At 43.4% G+C, this 19,463-nt stretch overlaps 1 protein-coding gene across 1 annotated transcript in view; it reads right to left on the bottom strand.

The window, feature by feature from the left end:
• LOC117533072 (NLR family CARD domain-containing protein 3-like) overlaps positions 1 to 19,463 on the bottom strand; it is a 60,350-nt gene that overhangs the window by 2,753 nt on the left and 38,134 nt on the right. Inside the window, exons 7-9 of the mRNA XM_034196698.1 lie at positions 14,017 to 14,190; positions 6,576 to 6,749; positions 3,354 to 3,524 (exon numbers count right to left, since the gene is read on the bottom strand). Of these exons, the coding sequence (XP_034052589.1) occupies positions 3,354 to 3,524; positions 6,576 to 6,749; positions 14,017 to 14,190 (519 nt within the window). The remainder of the gene's footprint in view (positions 1 to 3,353; positions 3,525 to 6,575; positions 6,750 to 14,016; positions 14,191 to 19,463) is intronic.

Raw genomic sequence — 19,463 nt, 5'->3', positions numbered from 1 at the left:
TCTATACTTCAAAGGTTCATTATTACAGTCTTATTATATATTCTATGTGAAGCACAACACTGTTATAATAATGCTCTTTATCAGCCTTGGAGACTGAAACCATTTTGGGAGAAAAACCTAATTTATGAATAATCATAATATATCGTAAACGTGAGTCGACTAATCGCCTGAATTGATGACTATCAGTCGACTAGAAGAGTCTGCAGTGGAGGAAAGCCCTAGAGAGGAGATTACTTACAGATGTAGCACCTCATTTCGGACTCCAGCTTACAGCTTCCTGCCTACGACCTGCCTAAGACCAGTATCGAGGAATGTTAAGCCCTCCCACTATTTTCCAAGAGGGCGTTGCCAGATTTTCAATTTCAGGTTTTAACCAGGAGATGGCGCTTCATTCACAAATACAGAAAGACAAGTTTCATGGACTTGCAGTTGTGTTTTTGAAGAACATTTGAACACTTCCTCCTGTTCCCTTTCGGACACATACTGTATGATTTATTATTATTATTAATATGAAGATATTATTAAGATAAGATGTTACTTTATTGATTGAACATTTTAGTTTAGAACGTGCTGTCCCACGGTAACTCAGAAGGCTCACAGGTCACATTCCGACCATTATTTACAACAGGGATGCAAACTCATCAGGTATGGAAAAGGTGACAAGGACCCGAGCCCCCGACCCCACGGAATATCGGCTTTAAAATGAGGAACAACAGGATGTTAGCAGTCAGAACATCTAAAGCAGCAGGTAATAATAACAGAAACGCCAAAGAGTCACATCTAATAGAAATATATAAAAGCATTTATTTTAATTGTGTAGCAGTCAGTTTATCATTTTGGCTGTTGAGCACTTTGAAAATGCATTTTCATGCCTCTGTTCAAGGCTTAGCTTTCTATCTGTAAAGCCACTGGTGTGAAGTAACTAAGTTCATAAACTCAACAAGTACTATACTTGGGTATAATTTTGAGATACTTGTACTTAATTTAAGTATTTCAATTTTACTACTATTACTTTGTTCTTCTTCTCCTCTACAGTTCAGAGGTAAATGGTATTTAATACCTTTAGTTACTTCACAGATCAGGATGAATGATGGTAAATCTAATCAAGTGTTGAATCAGACTTTAGTTCCACCTGGAGTAAATCCTCCAGCTACCCTGCAGTACACAAAGTACTTCAAACTAGCTGCACCTTCACCAGCTTTGAGAACACTTTCATGATCAATCATTATAAAACATATCATATATATTATTCTGAAATGGACCAATCTGCACAACGACTACTTTTACTGTCTTTCACTATATTTTGATGAGAATACTTTTCTACTTTCACTTGAGGAACATTTTGAATGCAGGACTTTTACTGTAACAGAGTATTCCTACACTCTGGTACTTCTACTTTTACTCAAGTACAAGATCTGAGTACTTCTACTTTTACTCTAGTAGCCTACAATCTCTATACTTATACCACCTCTGTTTGTAGCCTATGAAAAAAACTATTAGAAAACGAAGGCTAAAGCTAACGTTAGCAGCAGTGACAATGATATTGCGACAGAAACACTTTTCAGTTCACATCACGCTCTGCCGCTCTGCTCTGAACACCTGAACGGCCCGTTCTAACAGCTGTTCACCAGCGGCTCAGTCTGTGCCACAGTGACTCCGCACAGTTAACGATGCACCGTAGATAATGTAGCTGACCCTCATCCCGGAGCAGCAGAGTTCAGCCGACAGGCAGGAAGACTCGAGCACACAGCTCGCGCTTCATATATTACAAAATAACACCATGCGTGTCATGATGGCACATAACAGCTCGCGACCGCAGATTATTTCGGCGATTAGATAAAATGTTAATTATATTTGACGCAACTTTAGTTACATTTCCATGACTTTTCCAAAACTTTGGGAATAATATTGTTTTCCATAACTTTTCCAGGGCCTGGAATTTGCATTTTGAATTTCCATGACTTTTCCAGGTTTTCAATGACCGTACGAACCCTGTATTTAAAACAATAGGTGCTTTCACACCGTCTACAGTTTGATTTGTATAGAGGGAGCTGTGTGGCTGAATGGCCAGCGATTAGGTGTGGCGCATTTATCATAGGTGATCAGAGCTAACTGCCTGCCGTCAGGTTTCATTTAAAAACAGGTCTGATTTTAAGACTATTTCTGCGCTCATAAAGAATGATAAGAATAAGAATAATGCGTATTGAACTGGTTTCATTCATTAGTGAGTTTATTTTACACTAGAACCGCCAATCGGGTCAATTTGTGTGATGTGTGTTGTGTGTGTGCATTGTAACTTTTTTTCAATAAAATATTAAAGTCTCTAACTTTCGTAAACCTGAAGTGAAAAATGTGGGATTACTTATTGAAATTATTGGTGGAAAGATTTCCTCACAACATTTAATATTCATTACTAAAGGAACAGCCGAATCATCACAGCGCACAAAACCTATTAATACATACAACTATTTTGTAAATCAATAAAAACATTTCAATTAATATTGGGAGTCATGTCGTTACTTTGTTGAGAATGTGGCCGTGTGATAAGCGGGATCATGTGCAGCGACTTGTTCCTTATGGGGAAAATAACACCCTTCATGCTGATCAAGATCCTGATCTGCCGACGAGGCTCCATTCAAATATAACTATGTTTAGTGAATTACTGAGTTTAGGCCCGTTAATAACGTTTTAATGAAGTTGAATACAGCATATTCATATGTGTCAGTGATTTCATGTCAATTGGGCGAACATAAACATAAACGATCGTGGTGAAGATGATGATTAAATTAGGATTAAAAATCGAGAGCCGGGCTGCATTTCCTCCCGTTCGTTTTTTTTTTGACAAAACAACATTATTTTGTTAAATAACAACATGGTGATGTTTTGTAAATGATTACATGTCTCTTATTTAGCACAGAGTATGATATCCGTGACATATGGATCTTAACAAAGTTCCGCTGTACTTCCAGCGTACTCTCTCTGACTTTCTTTCACATGAGCTCCAGTGTGGAACCCCACTGCACCCCCTGGTGGATCAATGATCCATTGCAGCTGGCTTCATTATAATTACATTTATTTATCACGGGGGAGGACTCAAGTGAAACTGGAGGTTTTCCCTTGAGCGAGGGAAGATCACGTACCAATCACGGCCCTCGCGTTTCAAACTGTCCGAAATGAGGTGCTACATCTGTACTAAATGTGGCTTTGCATTTCCAGCTGGCCTTCTATAGCTGATGGAAGAATGGAAGAGCCTGCAGTCAGTGGGTAACATCACTGATCTGCTTCCCCAGTGAGAGAAACACCTCCCTGAGTTTCATACAATACTGCTGAACCAGCAGAGACCCCTCACTGACCTGAGGGTCTCCAGTCTGCAGTCTGGACTCTCCAGAAGATCTCTCAGCAGCTTCACATCTGAACCCTTCAGATCGTTGAGACTCAGGTTCAGATCTCTCAGATGGATGTTGGACTTCAGAGCTGAGATCAGAGCAGAACAGCTGGTCTCTGACAACCTGCAGCAGCTCAGTCTGAATAAAGAAAACATGATGAGGATTAAAGAAGAGTTTATAATCAGATGAGTTTCTCAACATATACAGTGGGGCAAAAAAGTATTTAGTCAGCCACCAATTGTGCAAGTTCTCCCACTTAAAAAGATGATAGGCCTGTAATTTTCATCCTAGGTACACTTCAACTATGAGAGACAGGATGAGAAAAACAAATCCAGAAAATCACATTGTCTGATTTTTAAAGAATTTATTTGCACATTATGGTGGAAAATAAGTATTTGGTCAATAACAAAAGTTCATCTCAATACTTTGTTATATACCCTTTGTTGGCAATGACAGAGGTCAAATGTTTTCTGTAAGTCTTCACAAGGTGTTCACACACTGTTGCTGGTATGTTGGCCCATTCCTCCGTGCAGATCTCCTCTAGAGCAGTGATGTTTTGGGGCTGTCGCTGGGCAACACGGACTTTCAACTCCCTCCAAAGATTTTCTATGGGGTTGAGATCTGGAGACTGGCTAGGCCACTCCAGGACCTTGAAATGCTTCTTACGAAGCCACTCCTTCGTTGCCCGGGCGGTGTGTTTGGGATCATTGTCATGCTGAAAGACCCAGCCACGTTTCATCTTCAACGCCCTTGCTGATGGAAGGAGGTTGTCACTCAAAATCTCACGATACATGGCCCCATTCATTCTTTCCTTTACACGGATCAGTGGTCCTGGTCCCTTTGCAGAAACACAGCCCCAAAGCACGATGTTTCCACCCCCATGTTTCACAGTAGGTGTTCTTTGGATGCAACTCAGCATTCTTTCTCCTCCAAACACGTCTAGTTGAGTTTTTACCAAAAAGTTCTATTTTGGTTTCATCTGACCATATGACATTCTCCCAATCCTCTTCTGGATCATCTAAATGCTCTCTAGCAAACTTCAGACGGGCCTGGACATGTACTGGCTTAAGCAGGGGGACACGTCTGGCACTGCAGGATTTGAGTCCCTGGCGGCGTAGTGTGTTACTGATGGTAGCCTTTGTTACTTTGGTCCCAGCTCTCTGCAGGTCATTGACTAGGTCCCCCCGTGTGGTTCTGGGATCTTTGCTCACCGTTCTTGTGATCATTTTGACCCCACGGGGTGAGATCTTGCGTGGAGCCCCAGATCGAGGGAGATTATCAGTGGTCTTGTATGTCTTCCATTTTCTAATAATTGCTCCCACGGTTGATTTCTTCACACCACGCTGCTAACCTATTGCAGATTCAGTCTTCCCAGCCTGGTGCAGGTCTACCATTTTGTTTCTGGTGTCCTTTGACAGCTCTTTGGTCTTGGCCATAGTGGAGTTTGGAGTGTGACTGTTTGAGGTTGTGGACAGGTGTCTTTTATACTGATAACGAGTTCAAACAGGTGCCATTAATACAGTTAACGAGTGGAGGACAGAGGAGGCTCTTAAAGAAGAAGGTACAGGTCTGTGAGAGCCAGAAATCTTGTTTGTTTGTAGGTGACCAAATACTTATTTTACCGAGGAATTTACCAATTCATTCATTAAAAATCAGACAATGTGATTTCCTGGATTCTTTCCCCCCATTCTGTCTCTCATAGTTGAAGTGTAGCTAGGATGAAGATTACAGGCCTCTCTCATCTTCTTAAGTGGGAGAACTTGCACAATTGGTGGCTGACTAAATACTTTTTTCCCCACAGTATGTATAAATGTAAATATGAAGTTTATAATCAGATGTGTTTCTCAACATGTACTGTATGTATAAATGTAAATATGTAAGTAGCAATAACTTGCAGAACTGATTGAAAGGATAATCATTGATCAGCAGTGAGTAAGGGGATCAATAAGCATCTGCTTCCTCCTGCTCCCTTTGGACACATATCATTTATTATTATGAATATTTTTGTTGAATATATAAATATTATTATGAATATTGGGAAATACTGTATTCTAACAATACGCTATTCTGTTTTTCACATCTGTTATTTTTTATTAGTTTTTTTTCTAATCTGTTTGAAATAAAGATGGAAATGAAAAGAAATGAAACATTGAAATGAATGAGAACTAAAAAATATGTCTCCTTCAGAAAGTAAACTTCATCATGTCAAACTAATATCACTTCAGATGACCTTTATTCAGACGCTATCGTTTACTAAATATTAAAAACATAGATTTACTTTTTACAAATAACAGCAGATATCTGTAACAGTTCCTTTAAGTACTTTATTTAGTACGTAAACATTTAAATTAGGGATGTGCAATTAATCGTATTTTAATCTCGATTTTGTCTTGCAACGATTATGAAAACAACGTAATCGAAATAAAACGATTATTTTGCTGCGTTCCCTTTCGCAACGATGCTCTCAATGTGTCTTGCGTCACACACCCTGCCCCCCCCCCTCCCCTAAAGCCCCCTCAGCAGGTCGTGCTGTGACTTGCAGTCTGTTTCATAAATCCATAGAAACACGTCACAAGGGAAGCTTTAGTTTCTTTATTCTCCGTCTCTAGCGTCAACTTCCACTAACTCGTCCAGCCGGAGCCTCTCAGCTACTTCCTGTTTCCAGATGAGGGGTTACCAAAATAAGAGCACTGCGTGGAGCAGTATAATTAAACATTACAGGTTGAGAGGGATGTCAGTTATCATATTTATATATGTTTAGCAGGTTGTGGAAGTGCGCTCCAAAATATTAGTTGATCTTCTTTATTGGTATTTATTGTTTTGATGTTATTTATTTAAATGTAGATATAAATGTATAATTTATTTTGTATTGGTTTTTCAGTTGAATTAAACTTAAAGTTCAGGGAAATCAACTGTTAAAAACATACTGTTCAAATTATTATTTGTTTTAAAGTTCAATAAATGGATGTTTTCAAAGTCAAAGAATAATCGTATTTAATAATCCTGATATCAGTTTTGACTAAAATAATCGTGATTATGATTTTTGCCATAATCGAGCAGCCCTGATTAAAATATGAATAAAACAACAATTACAAAAGTATGGATGCAATATATGAATGTAGAAGAATCAGGTTGAATAACTAATGAAACATGAGATCTCCAGCAGTAACAGAGAGTCAGTGAACTGACCTGAGAGTCTCCAGTCTGCAGTCTGGACTCTCCAGAAGATCTCTCAGCAGCTCCACTCCTGAATCCTGCAGAGCGTTGAGACTCAGGTTCAGATCTCTCAGATGGGAGGGGTTGGACTTCAGAGCTGAGATCAGAACAGAACAGCTGGTCTCTGACAACCTGCAGCACCTTAGACTGAATAAAGAAAACATGATGAGGATAAAAGAAGAGTTTATAATCAGATGTGTTTCTCAACATGTACTGTATGTATAAATGTAAATATGTAAGTAGCAATAACTTGCAGAACTGATTGAAAGGATAATCATTGATCAGCAGTGAGTAAGGGGATCAATAAGCATCTGCTTCCTCCTGCTCCCTTTGGACACATATCATTTATTATTATGAATATTTTTGTTGAATATATAAATATTATTATGAATATTGAGAAATACTGTATTCTAACAATACGCTATTCTGTTTTTCACATCTGTTATTTTTTATTAGTTTTTTTTCTAATCTGTTTGAAATAAAGATGGAAATGAAAAGAAATGAAACATTGAAATTAATGAGAACAATAAAATCTGTCTCCTTCAGAAAGTAAACATGTCAAACTAATATCACTTCAGATGACCTTTATTCAGACGCTATCGTTTACTAAATATTAAAAACATAGATTTACTTTTTACAAATAACATCTATTAAAGTTCCTTTAAGAAACAGTCAATATTTATGTCTGCAGTTCTTCATTTAGTACATTAAAATGAAAATGTGAATAAAAGGACATTCACTTCTTTATGAATGCAAGTTATTAATGTCCATAAATGAGGTTCAAGTACAAACTAAACACACTTTGCACAATTATTAGGTGAGTATTTCGACTATATCGTAATTTGTATGCATATTTCCAAACTCCAAGCTTTAAACACTTGAATGTGTATTGCTTTAAGCATATCATGTTATGTGTATTAGTGTAATGACGGAGGGTATCCTCTGGACCCCATCCCTTCAAACCTCCTTCAGACTATCGCTCCTGATATTCTACCGTTTCTCACCCATTTCATCAACACTTCTCTAACTTCTGGTCACTTTCCAAACAGTCTCAAGGAGGCAAGAGTAAACCCTCTCCTAAAGAAACCACTCTCAACCCGTCTGATGTTATAAACTACAGGCCTGTCTCTCTCCTCCCGTTCCTGTCTAAAACACTTGAACACGCTGTCTTTAAACAACTCTCCTGTTATCTCCATCAGAACAACCTTCTGGATCCGCACCAGTCTGGTTTCAAGGCAGGTCACTCCACAGAAACTGCTCTCATTGCTGTCACGGAGGAACTGCACACTGCCAAAACTGCATCCCTCTCCTCTGTCATCATCCTGTTGGACCTGTCTGCTGCATTCGACACGGTGAATCATCAGATCCTCCTTCGCACTCTCCAAAAACTTGGAGTTTCTGGCTCTGCACTTTCCCTCCTCACCTCAAACCTGAAAGACCGTACCTACAGGGTGACTTGGAGAGGGTCTGAGTCCGACCCTTGTCAATTAACTACGGGGGTCCCTCAGGGCTCTGTTCTTGGTCCCCTCCTCTTCTCCCTGTACACAAACTCGCTCGGATCAGTCATTAGCCCGCATGGTTTTTCTTACCACTGCTACGCTGACGACACCCAATTAATTCTGTCCTTTCCCCGCTCAGAGACCCAGGTCGTTGCACGCATCTCTGCTTGTCTAGCTGACATCTCTCAGTGGATGTCTGCTCACCACCTCAAGCTCAACCTTGACAAGACTGAGCTGCTCTTCCTTCCGGGAAAAGATTGTCCCACTCTTGACCTAACAATCAACATCAGCACCTCAGTTGTTTCCCCGACTCAGACTGCAAGGAATCTGGGTGTGACCCTAGATAACAACCTGTCCTTCACTGCAAACATCGCTGCTACAACCCGTTGCTGCAGATACACGCTTTACAACATCAGGAAGATGCGTCCCCAGCTGACTCAGAAAGCGACTCAGGTTCTGGTCCAGGCTCTCGTCATCTCACGCCTAGACTACTGCAACTCCCTCCTGGCTGGTCTACCTGCATGTGCCATCCGACCTCTGCAGCTCATCCAGAATGCAGCGGCTCGTCTGGTCTTCAACCTTCCTAAATGTTCCCACACCACTCCGCTCCTCCGCTCCCTTCACTGGCTTCCAGTAACTGCTAGAATCCACTTCAAGACAATGGTACTTGCTTACCGTGCTGCGAATGGATCTGGCCCTTCCTACATCCAGGACATGGTTAAACCGTACACCCCAGCGCGTGCACTACGCTCTGCTTCAGCCAAACGACTCGCTGCGCCCTCGCTGCGAGGGGGACCCAAGTTCCCATCGGCAAAAACACGTGGGTTTGCTGTCCTGGCTCCAAGATGGTGGAATGAGCTCCCCATTGACATCAGGACGGCAGATAGCTTACACACCTTCCAGACTGAAAACTCATCTCTTTCGACTCCACTTCGAGCGTTAGAACTATTAACGAAGCACTTTTATACTAATAAAGGACTGGCTTACCTAAAGCCAGTTGAGTAGCACTTGAAATGTTTGGCTCTATGAAACCTGATGTACTTTATGATTCTGTTTTCTTCAAGGTTGTGTCTTCCTGGTCGAATGTACTTATTGTAAGTCGCTTTGGATAAAAGCGTCAGCTAAATGCAATGTAAAGTAAAAGTATCAAGGTGTGCATAATAGGCAGCTTATTTTCCTCAGGTAAAATTAGCCAAGAGATTTAACTGACTCTGAAAAGTCAAACATTGTAAAAAGTCTTTCAGCGGGATGCAGCACTCTTGATATTGATAAGATATTGATTAGATATTGTTAAGATATTGGGGCGTGATCACAGGACCATCAAACGTTTTGTTGAAAATAGTCAACAGGATCGCAAGAAACGTGTTGAGAAACATATGAAATCTCAAAGATTTGAGAAGAAGGAAACGTGAAGTTACCAGGAAGCCATTATCCTCCAGTATCATATTCCAGAACTGTGAGCTACGTGTACCTGGAGGGCCCAGAAGTCTCAGGTGTTCAGAGACATGGCCAAGGTAAGAGAGGCTGAAACCCAACCTCCACTGAACAAGACACACGAGTTCAAACTTCAAGACTGGGCCAAGAAATATCTGAAGTCAACAGATCAAGAAACTGACAGACTCCATGAATGGAAGTCTTGTGACTGTTATTGAAGAGAAGCGTGGCTACATTAGCATCTAGGGCTGCAACAAACGACTAATTGATCATCGATTAATTAAACAATTAATTGATTATGCCTCTTGACGGAGCAGATTGATCAGTAACAGGCACAGAGCTCCACTTCCACTCGGACACCAGCAAGGTGGAGGTGGGCTACTGGTGTTGTTGAAGATGAGCTAGTTGGACCTTTTCAGGTTGAAGATGGACTCAAAATCAACTCCTACTCCTACTGCCAGTTTTTAGAAGACACTTTCTTCCATCAGTGGTACAGGAACAAGTCTGCATCTTTCAGGAAGACCATGACTTTATGAAGAACAACGCTCCGTCACAGGCATCAAGTACTCCTCTGTGTGGTTCACCAGTAAAGACCTTAACCTGTTAAGCCCCAAGCCTGTTTTTCAGGTTTCAGGCTTGAAAATGACCAAAACAAAGGACTATAACTTAACTTCTAAAAGGGTTGTATGAATAATTTATTTTATCAAAGCAAGGTCACATCTGTGAGTTGGATGTAGAAGTGTCAGAATCAATAAAGATGTTTCAGTGTCAGAGTAAATCCAGATGGAACATAGTCAAAAAGTGTAAATTCTTGTCTCTGCCCAAATAAAACCCATTACTTATAGTGAAAACCACCCTTGAATGATGGGTTAGTAGCCTAAAAGCTTTAGGAATCCAAACTATAACATATAATAAGTACCCTGTATCAAGATTGAGGCAAAACAAGTGAAAATTTACCTTTTTAGAGAGATTTAGCAAAAAAAAGTCCAAGTGGAAAATTAAGTGTGTGTGTGGGTGGGTGGGAAGTTCCCTCTTTGCATGAGATGCATGTTACTTGCACAATAAAAATTAGGAAACATAGGAAACATTTGACTCCAACTGGAGCAGATTTATTTAAAAAAAAATTGCAACACACTATACAACAACACCACACTATAAAAAAAGGTAAAAACACAATAAACACTCAAAACTTTATACAGACCCTGAATGTTACAGTATTACTCCAGTAAGTCATGCCATGCCCTGTAACAGTTCTTTTTGGTAGTGAAGCACAGAGGGACCTGACACTTCCTGCAGTACACAGTAGGGATGGGAATTTGAAAGTAAATGTATATTCGAATATTCGACCCCCCAAAAAACGGTTAACCGAAATGTAAATATCCTATAAAAAAAAAGTTCACAATTTTTTTCAGAATTTTAGTTTTTTTACCCAATTTTTTTCAATAATTTTTGGAAATAAATACATACATGTTCAAATAAGTGTAGAAACCAAATCGAATTTTTCAAATGTATTGAACTGGTTATCACAGTTTGACAGCTATAGGCCTACAGCTTTCATGTGCGGAGGCGATTCACAATCAGGCCAGCTGGAGAGAACACCCTCTCAGCTGGAACGGAGGTTGCGGGTATAGCAAGGTATAGCATGTGTATATATAAGTTTAATTTGGCATAGTTTGACCTCTACACCGCACTCACTAACCTGGTCGAATATATTTCCACACATTACTACTCCTTTTTGACGCCCATGTCTGTTGTGTAGGACTCTTCTTAGAGTGTAAATAATTACCGGACTATGACTGGTCAAATATGTTGAATACCGGCAAAACTAAATCTCTCCTGTCAAAATGTCTCTGTACTTTGCCGCCACACACGGTTGCCAAGCAGCGCTTATTGTTGTTTAGGCTGGCCACTCATGTGTCGCGAGTGTTGACAGGGGGCGGGGGAGCACGCTCATGAACCTCGCAACGGCTGCGGAGCGCATTTGCGCCGCATTTGGGCCTAAGATGAGGTTTGAGTCTGCGTGATCTCATTGGCTAGAACTAGCTAGATCTGATGGATTTGGACATAAACACGAGTGAAGTATAACCCAGGGTATATGCAGGAATCCTGAAGTCAAATTTAATTACCTTTTAAGACCTTTTTAAGACCCTTTCTATACATTTTAAGACCTCATCGCAACTTCGAGTTCTAACCGGTTACCTTGGCGACACTTTACCGCACATTTACTATATTGATTGTAAGATAGCACAACTAAACAGAGTGCAGACAGACTACTGAAGCCTCCTCTCCACATGAACTTCAACCTCTCTGTGAAGGTCAGGGTTAATGCAGGATGCTGCTTTGTTGCTTCTGTACTCTGTGCTCTTTCATTCCAGTAGAACTCCTCAGAAACCATTAGAAACCAGAATTTGACCAATAAACAAAACAATTGACAAAACTTTGAACTATGAAATATATGAAACTTTGGTGAGCTTCAGCGGGGTAACCTGACCTAAACCCTTCCTCACCTGACCTTAACCCTTCCTCACCTGACCTAAGCCTTTCCTCTCCTGACCTAAACTCTTCCTCGCCTGACCTAAACTCTTCCTCACCTGACCTAAACCTTTCCTCACCTGACCTAAACCCTTCCTCACCTGACCTAAACCCTTCCTCACCTGACCTAAACCTTTCCTCACCTGACCTTAACCCTTCCTCACCTGACCTTAACCCTTCCTCACCTGACCTAAACCTTTCCTCACCTGACCTAAACCCTTCCTCACCTGACCTAAACCTTTCCTCACCTGACCTTAACCCTTCCTCACCTGACCCAAACCTTTCCTCACCTGACCTAAACCTTTCCTCACCTGACTTAAACCCTTCCTCACCTGACTTAAACCCTTCCTCACCTGACCTAAACCTTTCCTCACCTGACCTTAACCCTTCCTCACCTGACTTAACCCTTCCTCACCTGACCCAAACCTTTCCCTCACCTGACCTAAACCTTTCCTCACCTGACTTAAACCCTTCCTCACCTGACTTAAACCCTTCCTCACCTGACCCAACCTTTCCTCACCTGACTTAAACCCTTCCTCACCTGACTTAAACCCTTCCTCACCTGTCCTAAACCCTTCCTCACCTGACCTAAACCTTTCCTCACCTGACCTAAACCCTTCCTCACCTGACCTTAACCCTTCCTCACCTGACCTTAACCCTTCCTCACCTGACCTTAACCCTTCCTCACCTGACCTAAACCTTTCCTCACCTGACTTAAACCCTTCCCCCTGACCTAAAACCCTTCCTCTCCTGACTTAAACCCTTCCTCACCTGACCTTAACCCTTCCTCACCTGACTTAAACCCTTCCTCACCTGACTTAAATCCTTCCTCACCTGACCTAAACCTTTCCTCACCTGACCTTAACCCTTTCCTCACCTGACCTAAACCTTTCCTCTCCTGACCTAAACCTTTCCTCTCCTGACCTAAACCCTTCCTCTCCTGACCTAAACCCTTCCTCACCTGACCTAAACCCTTCCTCACCTGACCTAAACCCTTCCTCTCCTGACTTAAACCCTTCCTCACCTGACCTAAACCCTTCCTCACCTGACCTAAACCCTTCCTCACCTGACCTAAACCCTTCCTCACCTGACCTAAACCCTTCCTCACCCTGACCTAAACCCTTCCTCTCCTGACCTAAACCCTTCCTCTCCTGACCTAAACCCTTCCTCACCTGACCTAAACCCTTCCTCACCTGACTTAAACCCTTCCTCTCCTGACCTTAAACCCTTCCTCACCTCTCCTAAACCCTTCCTCACCTGACCTTAAACCTCCTTTTTACTTTCTTAAATATTCAGGTTTTGAGGTTCATTAACATTTTGGATTGACCAAGAGCACTGTAGTTGTTCAATAATATAATACAGCTGCCCTAATGATTGTGCATGTTGTGCACCGTCAAAAGTGTTGAGCCAGTCAAGTTTCATGTTGTTGTTTGGTCATTCTTGTATTGTCTTTCACTTCCCGTTTTGTTTTGACACTCACTTGTTACGTCTCATTTCAGGTTCCTTGACTCCCTACTCTAGTGTGTTTCTCCCACGCAGACCTCAGCACTAGCCCCTGATTGTTTTCACCTGTGCCCAGTTATCTCTTGTTTAAATTCCCCAGTCTCCCTTGTTTGTTGTCAGTTCGTCTGGTCCTGGTCCTCATGCCAGAACTCTGCTCATCAGCGTTTGGTTACATGCTATATTCATGCTCCTGTAAACTTATGGTAGTTTATTCCTCACGTTGTGAGGGATTTTTTGTTATGCTATAGTGAAGCCTATTTTTTTGTCTGCCTCGTTAAGAGTGCCGTTATCCTTTTGTATTTCCTATTTTTGCAAATAAAGTATATTACTTATACTTTATCTCTGGCTCCCGGGTCGTGCATTTGAGTCCTTTCTCCCTTGTGTAAGTTTGTAACAGAGCACACAGTGTGTGAGATCTCCTGCAGTAACAGAGTCAGTGAACTGACCTGAGAGTCTCCAGTCTGCAGTCTGGACTCCCCAGAAGATCTCTCAGCAGCTTCACATCTGAACCCTTCAGATTGTTATCACTCAGGTCCAGATCTCTCAGACTGGAGGGGTCAGACTTCAGAGCTGAGGCCAGAGCAGAGCAGCTGATCTCTGACAAACTGCAGCTGTCCAGTCTGAATAAAGAAAACATGATAATACAAATCCAATTAAAATCAGATGTGTTGTCAGAGCAAGTAAAGAAGCAGTGGTTGCAATAAGAACAACGCAAAGAGTCACATCCAATAGAAATATATCGATGCATTTATTTTAAATGTGAAGCAGTCAGTTTATCATTTTAGCAGCTCTGTTGAGCATTTTGAAAATGTATTTGCAAGCCTCTGTGCAAGGCTTTGTCTTTCTGTCTTTATAGGCAGAGGTGTAAAGTTACTAATGGCGCATTTCCACTGCAGGGCCTCGCACGGCTAAGTACGGTATAGTTAGGCCCGGCTCACTTCATGCTGCGTTTCCATTACAGTTCAGTAGCTGGGGCAGTAACTATAGTAACGCAGTGTAGGCGGAGCCGTGACGTCATCTTCAATGTGAACCACAAAACCAACATCAGCCGTTAGCTGTTAGCACTCAGAGCTCACAGCTCCTCATATCTGTTCAGAAACTAGACAGAAGTTAAACAAGTACAAACCACAGACTGCCTGTGACATGGTGAATACAGTCGCTGCTTTATTCATGTCTGTAGGCCGTTGTTGTGAGGGTGGACGGTCGGAGCATTTACAACGTTAGCTTAGCCGCTCTCCATTCAGAAAACACATATTTTAAAAGGTGTTTCGCCTGCCGTCTGTCTGCAGACTAGTCAAAGCATTAATTCATGGTTTTTACTAACCGGTATCAGTATGTTGTTACTTCGGCATCATTTTGAAACGTGGATTACAATTAAAGGTCCCATGTCATGCTTTTCCGGTTATTGCACGTCCCCTTGTGTGTTATGAAGGTTTTTATGCATGTAAACGGTGTGCAGAGTAGTGTTAATTTTGTTGACTAAAACTACGACGAAATATTTTCGTCAACGACCTTTTTTTTCCATGACGAAAACGAGACGATGACGAGACGGCACCGACGGCAGTAAACAATAACTGCAACGAAATCATCATGCAATATCGTTGACGAAAAGTGACGAGACGAAAATGTAGTTTACTAAATAAAAACTATGCCAAAATCTCTCTTTACTTTCGTTGACGAAATATTATCAAAGATAACGTTACATCTCTCATAGTCAGTTTTTCTCCCAGCAGTTCCATTTCCGGTGCTGCGGCAGGGCAGCAACTGTGTGTGTGTGCTGCGCGCGGCGGTACATTTGAATTACACTGGGCAGCGGCACAATATGAACTGTCAGGAAGACTCGGGTCTAACTAACCTTATTTAACAGAAAATGAAATGGCAACAGGGCTTGGGAGCAGTGGTCGCACTCGCGTTAACCGAATACCCCCCCCGTCAGCGCGAGTGAGTGATTTGTGCACTTGACGGGTAATAATGGATTATGACGGAAATGTTACAATCCTGTCCGTCAAAATGACTGACAACGAAAAAGTCTAAAGCCACCACTGCTTGGGAGAAAGAAACAATGTGATATTTGGGCCCATTTTCGCTACAATGAGGCGGAGAAAAAAAGCGAATGCATTGTTTTATCAGAAGGGAAGCAATGTGGCCATAACACAGGTAGAACACCACAAACCTGATCCTCTCTGCAAAGCTGCTCAATCATTCAACCTGAGTTTTTCATCAAATAAGGACAAGATATAATCTTATTTATTTATATATACTAAAATGACAAATTATTGGTTTTGGCTAGACTAGTTTGACTGAAATGTTCTATATAATCTGATGACTAAAAAATACTCAACAGTTTTCATTGACAAAAAGTAGACTAAAATAATTAGTTTTCTTTGACTAAAATAAGATTAAAATGCTCAGACTTTTAGTCGACTAAAACTTGACTAAATAAAAACAGGATGAAGGTGACTAAATATGACTAAAACTAAAAAGGAAATTTAACAAAGGACTAAGACTAAATAAAAAAATAGCTGACGAAACTAACACTAGTGCAGAGTCAAAACCCTCAAAGTACACCCTGTAGCGAGTAAAACTCTAACACAGAAAATACCTCCCCAAAACGCCTCGTTGGAGATACGTCACTGTCCATTTGATTCTTCCGGGTACATCATGATGTCATGCGTTACCCGGAACCAAATGGACCAATCCGTGGAGCCGTTACGTTACGTCCGCGGAGCCGTTACGTTAAGCCCCCGCTGATTGGTCCAAATTGACCAATCCACGCACTTCCTCACACACTCAGTGCATGCAGCTCTGCTGATCTCTCCTCCCTGGCTGCAGGCTGATAACAGACAGTTGGGATCGCGGCGAGATTCTCTCTGCAGACCCATTCTCTCTGCTGACCCGTTCTCTCTACAGACCCATTCTCTCTGCAGACCCATTCTCTCTGCAGACCCATTCTCTCTGCTGACCCATTCTCTCTGCAGACCCCATTCTCTCTGCAGACCCGTTCTCTCTGCAGACCCATTCTCTCTACAGACCCATTCTCTCTACAGACCCATTCTCTCTGCTGACCCATTCTCTCTGCAGACCCATTCTCTCTGCAGACCCGTTCTCTCTGCAGACCCATTCTCTCTGCAGACCCATTCTCTCTGCAGACCCATTCTCTCTGCAGACCCATTCTCTCTGCAGACCCATTCTCTCTGCTGACCCATTCTCTCTACAGACCCATTCTCTCTGCTGACCCATTCTCTCTGCAGACCCATTCTCTCTGCAGACCCATTCTCCTCTGCTGACCCATTCTCTCTACAGGACCCATTCCTCTCTGCAGACCCGTTCTCTCTGCAGACCCGTTCTCTCTGCAGACCCATTCTCTCTGCAGACCCATTCTCTCTGCAAGACCCATTCTCTACAGACCCATTCTCTCTACAGACCCATTCTCTCCTACAGACCCGTTCTCTCTCAGACCCATTCTCTCTACAGACCCATTCTCTCTACAGACCCATTCTCTCTGCAGACCCATTCTCTCTACAGACCCATTCTCACTGCAGACCCATTCTCACTGCAGACCCATTCTCTCTACAGACCCATTCTCTCTACAGACCCATTCTCTCTACAGACCCGTTCTCTCTGCAGACCCATTCTCTCTACAGACCCATTCTCTCTACAGACCCATTCTCTCTGCAGACCCATTCTCTCTACAGACCCATTCTCACTGCAGACCCATTCTCTCTGCAGACCCATTCTCTCTACAGACCCATTCTCTCTGCAGACCCATTCTCTCTGCAGAACCCATTCCTCTCTGCAGACCCGTTCTCTCTACAGACCCATTCTCTCTGCAGAACCCATTCTCTCTGCAGACCCATTCTCTCTACAGACCCATTCTCTCTGCAGACCCATTCTCTCTGCAGACCCGTTCTCTCTACAGACCCATTCTCTCTACAGACCCATTCTCTCTGCAGACCCGTTCTCTCTACAGACCCATTCTCCTCTACAGACCCATTCTCTCTGCAGACCCATTCTCCTCTCTGCAGACCCATTCTCTCTACAGACCCATTCTCACTGCAGACCCATTCTCACTGCAGACCCATTCTCTCTACAGACCCATTCTCTCTGCAGACCCGTTCTCTCTACAGACCCGTTCTCACTGCAGACCCATTCTCCCTGCAGACCCATTCTCTCTACAGACCCATTCTCCCTGCAGACCCGTTCTCTCTACAGACCCGTTCTCACTGCAGACCCATTCTCTCCATTCTCTCTACAGACCCATTCTCCCTGCAGACCCATTCTCTCTACAGACCCATTCTCCCTGCAGACCCGTTCTCTCTGCTGACCCGTTCTCTCTACAGACCCATTCTCTCTACAGACCCATTCTCTCTGCAGACCCATTCTCTCCATTCTCTCTACAGACCCATTCTCTCTGCAGACCCATTCTCACTGCAGACCCGTTCTCTCTACAGACCCATTCTCTCTGCAGACCCGATCTCTCTACAGACCCGTTCTCTCTGCAGACCCATTCTCTCTGCAGACCCATTCTCTCTACAGACCCGTTCTCTCTGCAGACCCGTTCTCTCTACAGACCCGTTCTCTCTGCAGACCCGTTCTCTCTGCAGACCCGTTCTCTCTACAGACCCATTCTCTCTGCAGACCCGTTCTCTCTGCAGACCCCAATCTCTCTACAGACCCGTTCTCATCTGCAGACCCGTTCTCTCTGCAGACCCGTTCTCTCTACAGACCCATTCTCTCTGCAGACCCATTCTCTCTGCAGACCCATTCTCTCTGCAGACCCAATCTCTCTACAGACCCGTTCTCTCTGCAGACCCGTTCTCTCTGCAGACCCGTTCTCTCTACAGACCCATTCTCTCTGCAGACCCATTCTCTCTACAGACCCATTCTCCCTGCAGACCCGTTCTCTCTGCAGACCCGTTCTCTCTACAGACCCAGTCTCTCTACAGACCCCGTTCTCTCTGCAGAACCCGTTCTCTCTGCAGACCCGTTCTCTCTGCAGGGGTCTGGCAGACCCGTTCTCTCTACAGACCCGTTCTCTCTGCAGACCCGTTCTCTCTCGCAGACCCATCTCTCTACAGACCCATTCTCTCTACAGACCCGTTCTCTCTGCAGACCCGTCTCTCTGCAGACCCGTTCTCTCTACAGACCCGGTCTCTCTACAGACCCGTTCTCTCTGCAGGAACCCGTTCTCTCTGCAGACCCGTTCTCTCTACAGACCCATTCCTCTACTACAGACCCGTTCTCTCTGCAGAACCCGTTCTCTCTACAGACCCGTTCTCTCTCTGCAGACCCGTTCTCTCTGCAGACCCGTTCTCTCTGCAGACCCGTTCTCTCTGCAGACCCGTTCTCTCTGCAGACCCCGTTCTCTACTGCAGACCCGTTCTCTCCGCAGACCCGTTCTCTCCACAGACCCGTCTCTCCGCAGACCCATTCTCTCCGCTGACCCGTTCTCTCTACAGACCCACTGTTCTCTCTGCCGACCACATTCCTCTCTGCAGACCCGTTCTCTCCGCCAGACCCGTGTCCTCTCGCAGACCCGTTCTCTCCGTCAGGACCGTTCTCTCCACAGACCCGTTCTCTCCGCAGACCCATTCTCACTGCAGACCCATTCTTACTCTGCAGGACCCATTCTCACTGCCAGACCCATTCTCACTGCAGACCCATTCTCTTGCAGACCCGTTCTCTCTACAGACTCCATTCTCTCTGCCAGACCCATTCTCTCTGACAGACCCTATTATCTCTGCAGACACCCATTCTCTCTGCAGACCCCATTCTCTCTGCAGAGACCCAATCTTCTCACACAGACCCGTTCTCTCTACAGACCCATTCTCTCTGCATGACCCATTCTCCTCTACAGGACCCGTCTCTCTGCAGACCCGTTTTCTCTGGCAGG

Source organism: Gymnodraco acuticeps, unplaced genomic scaffold (assembly GCF_902827175.1).
Source record: "Gymnodraco acuticeps unplaced genomic scaffold, fGymAcu1.1, whole genome shotgun sequence".
In the NCBI taxonomy this organism is placed as follows: Eukaryota; Metazoa; Chordata; class Actinopteri; order Perciformes; family Bathydraconidae; genus Gymnodraco; species Gymnodraco acuticeps.
Note: the sequence above shows the minus strand (reverse complement) of the source record. Positions and strands in the feature narration are given on the sequence as shown.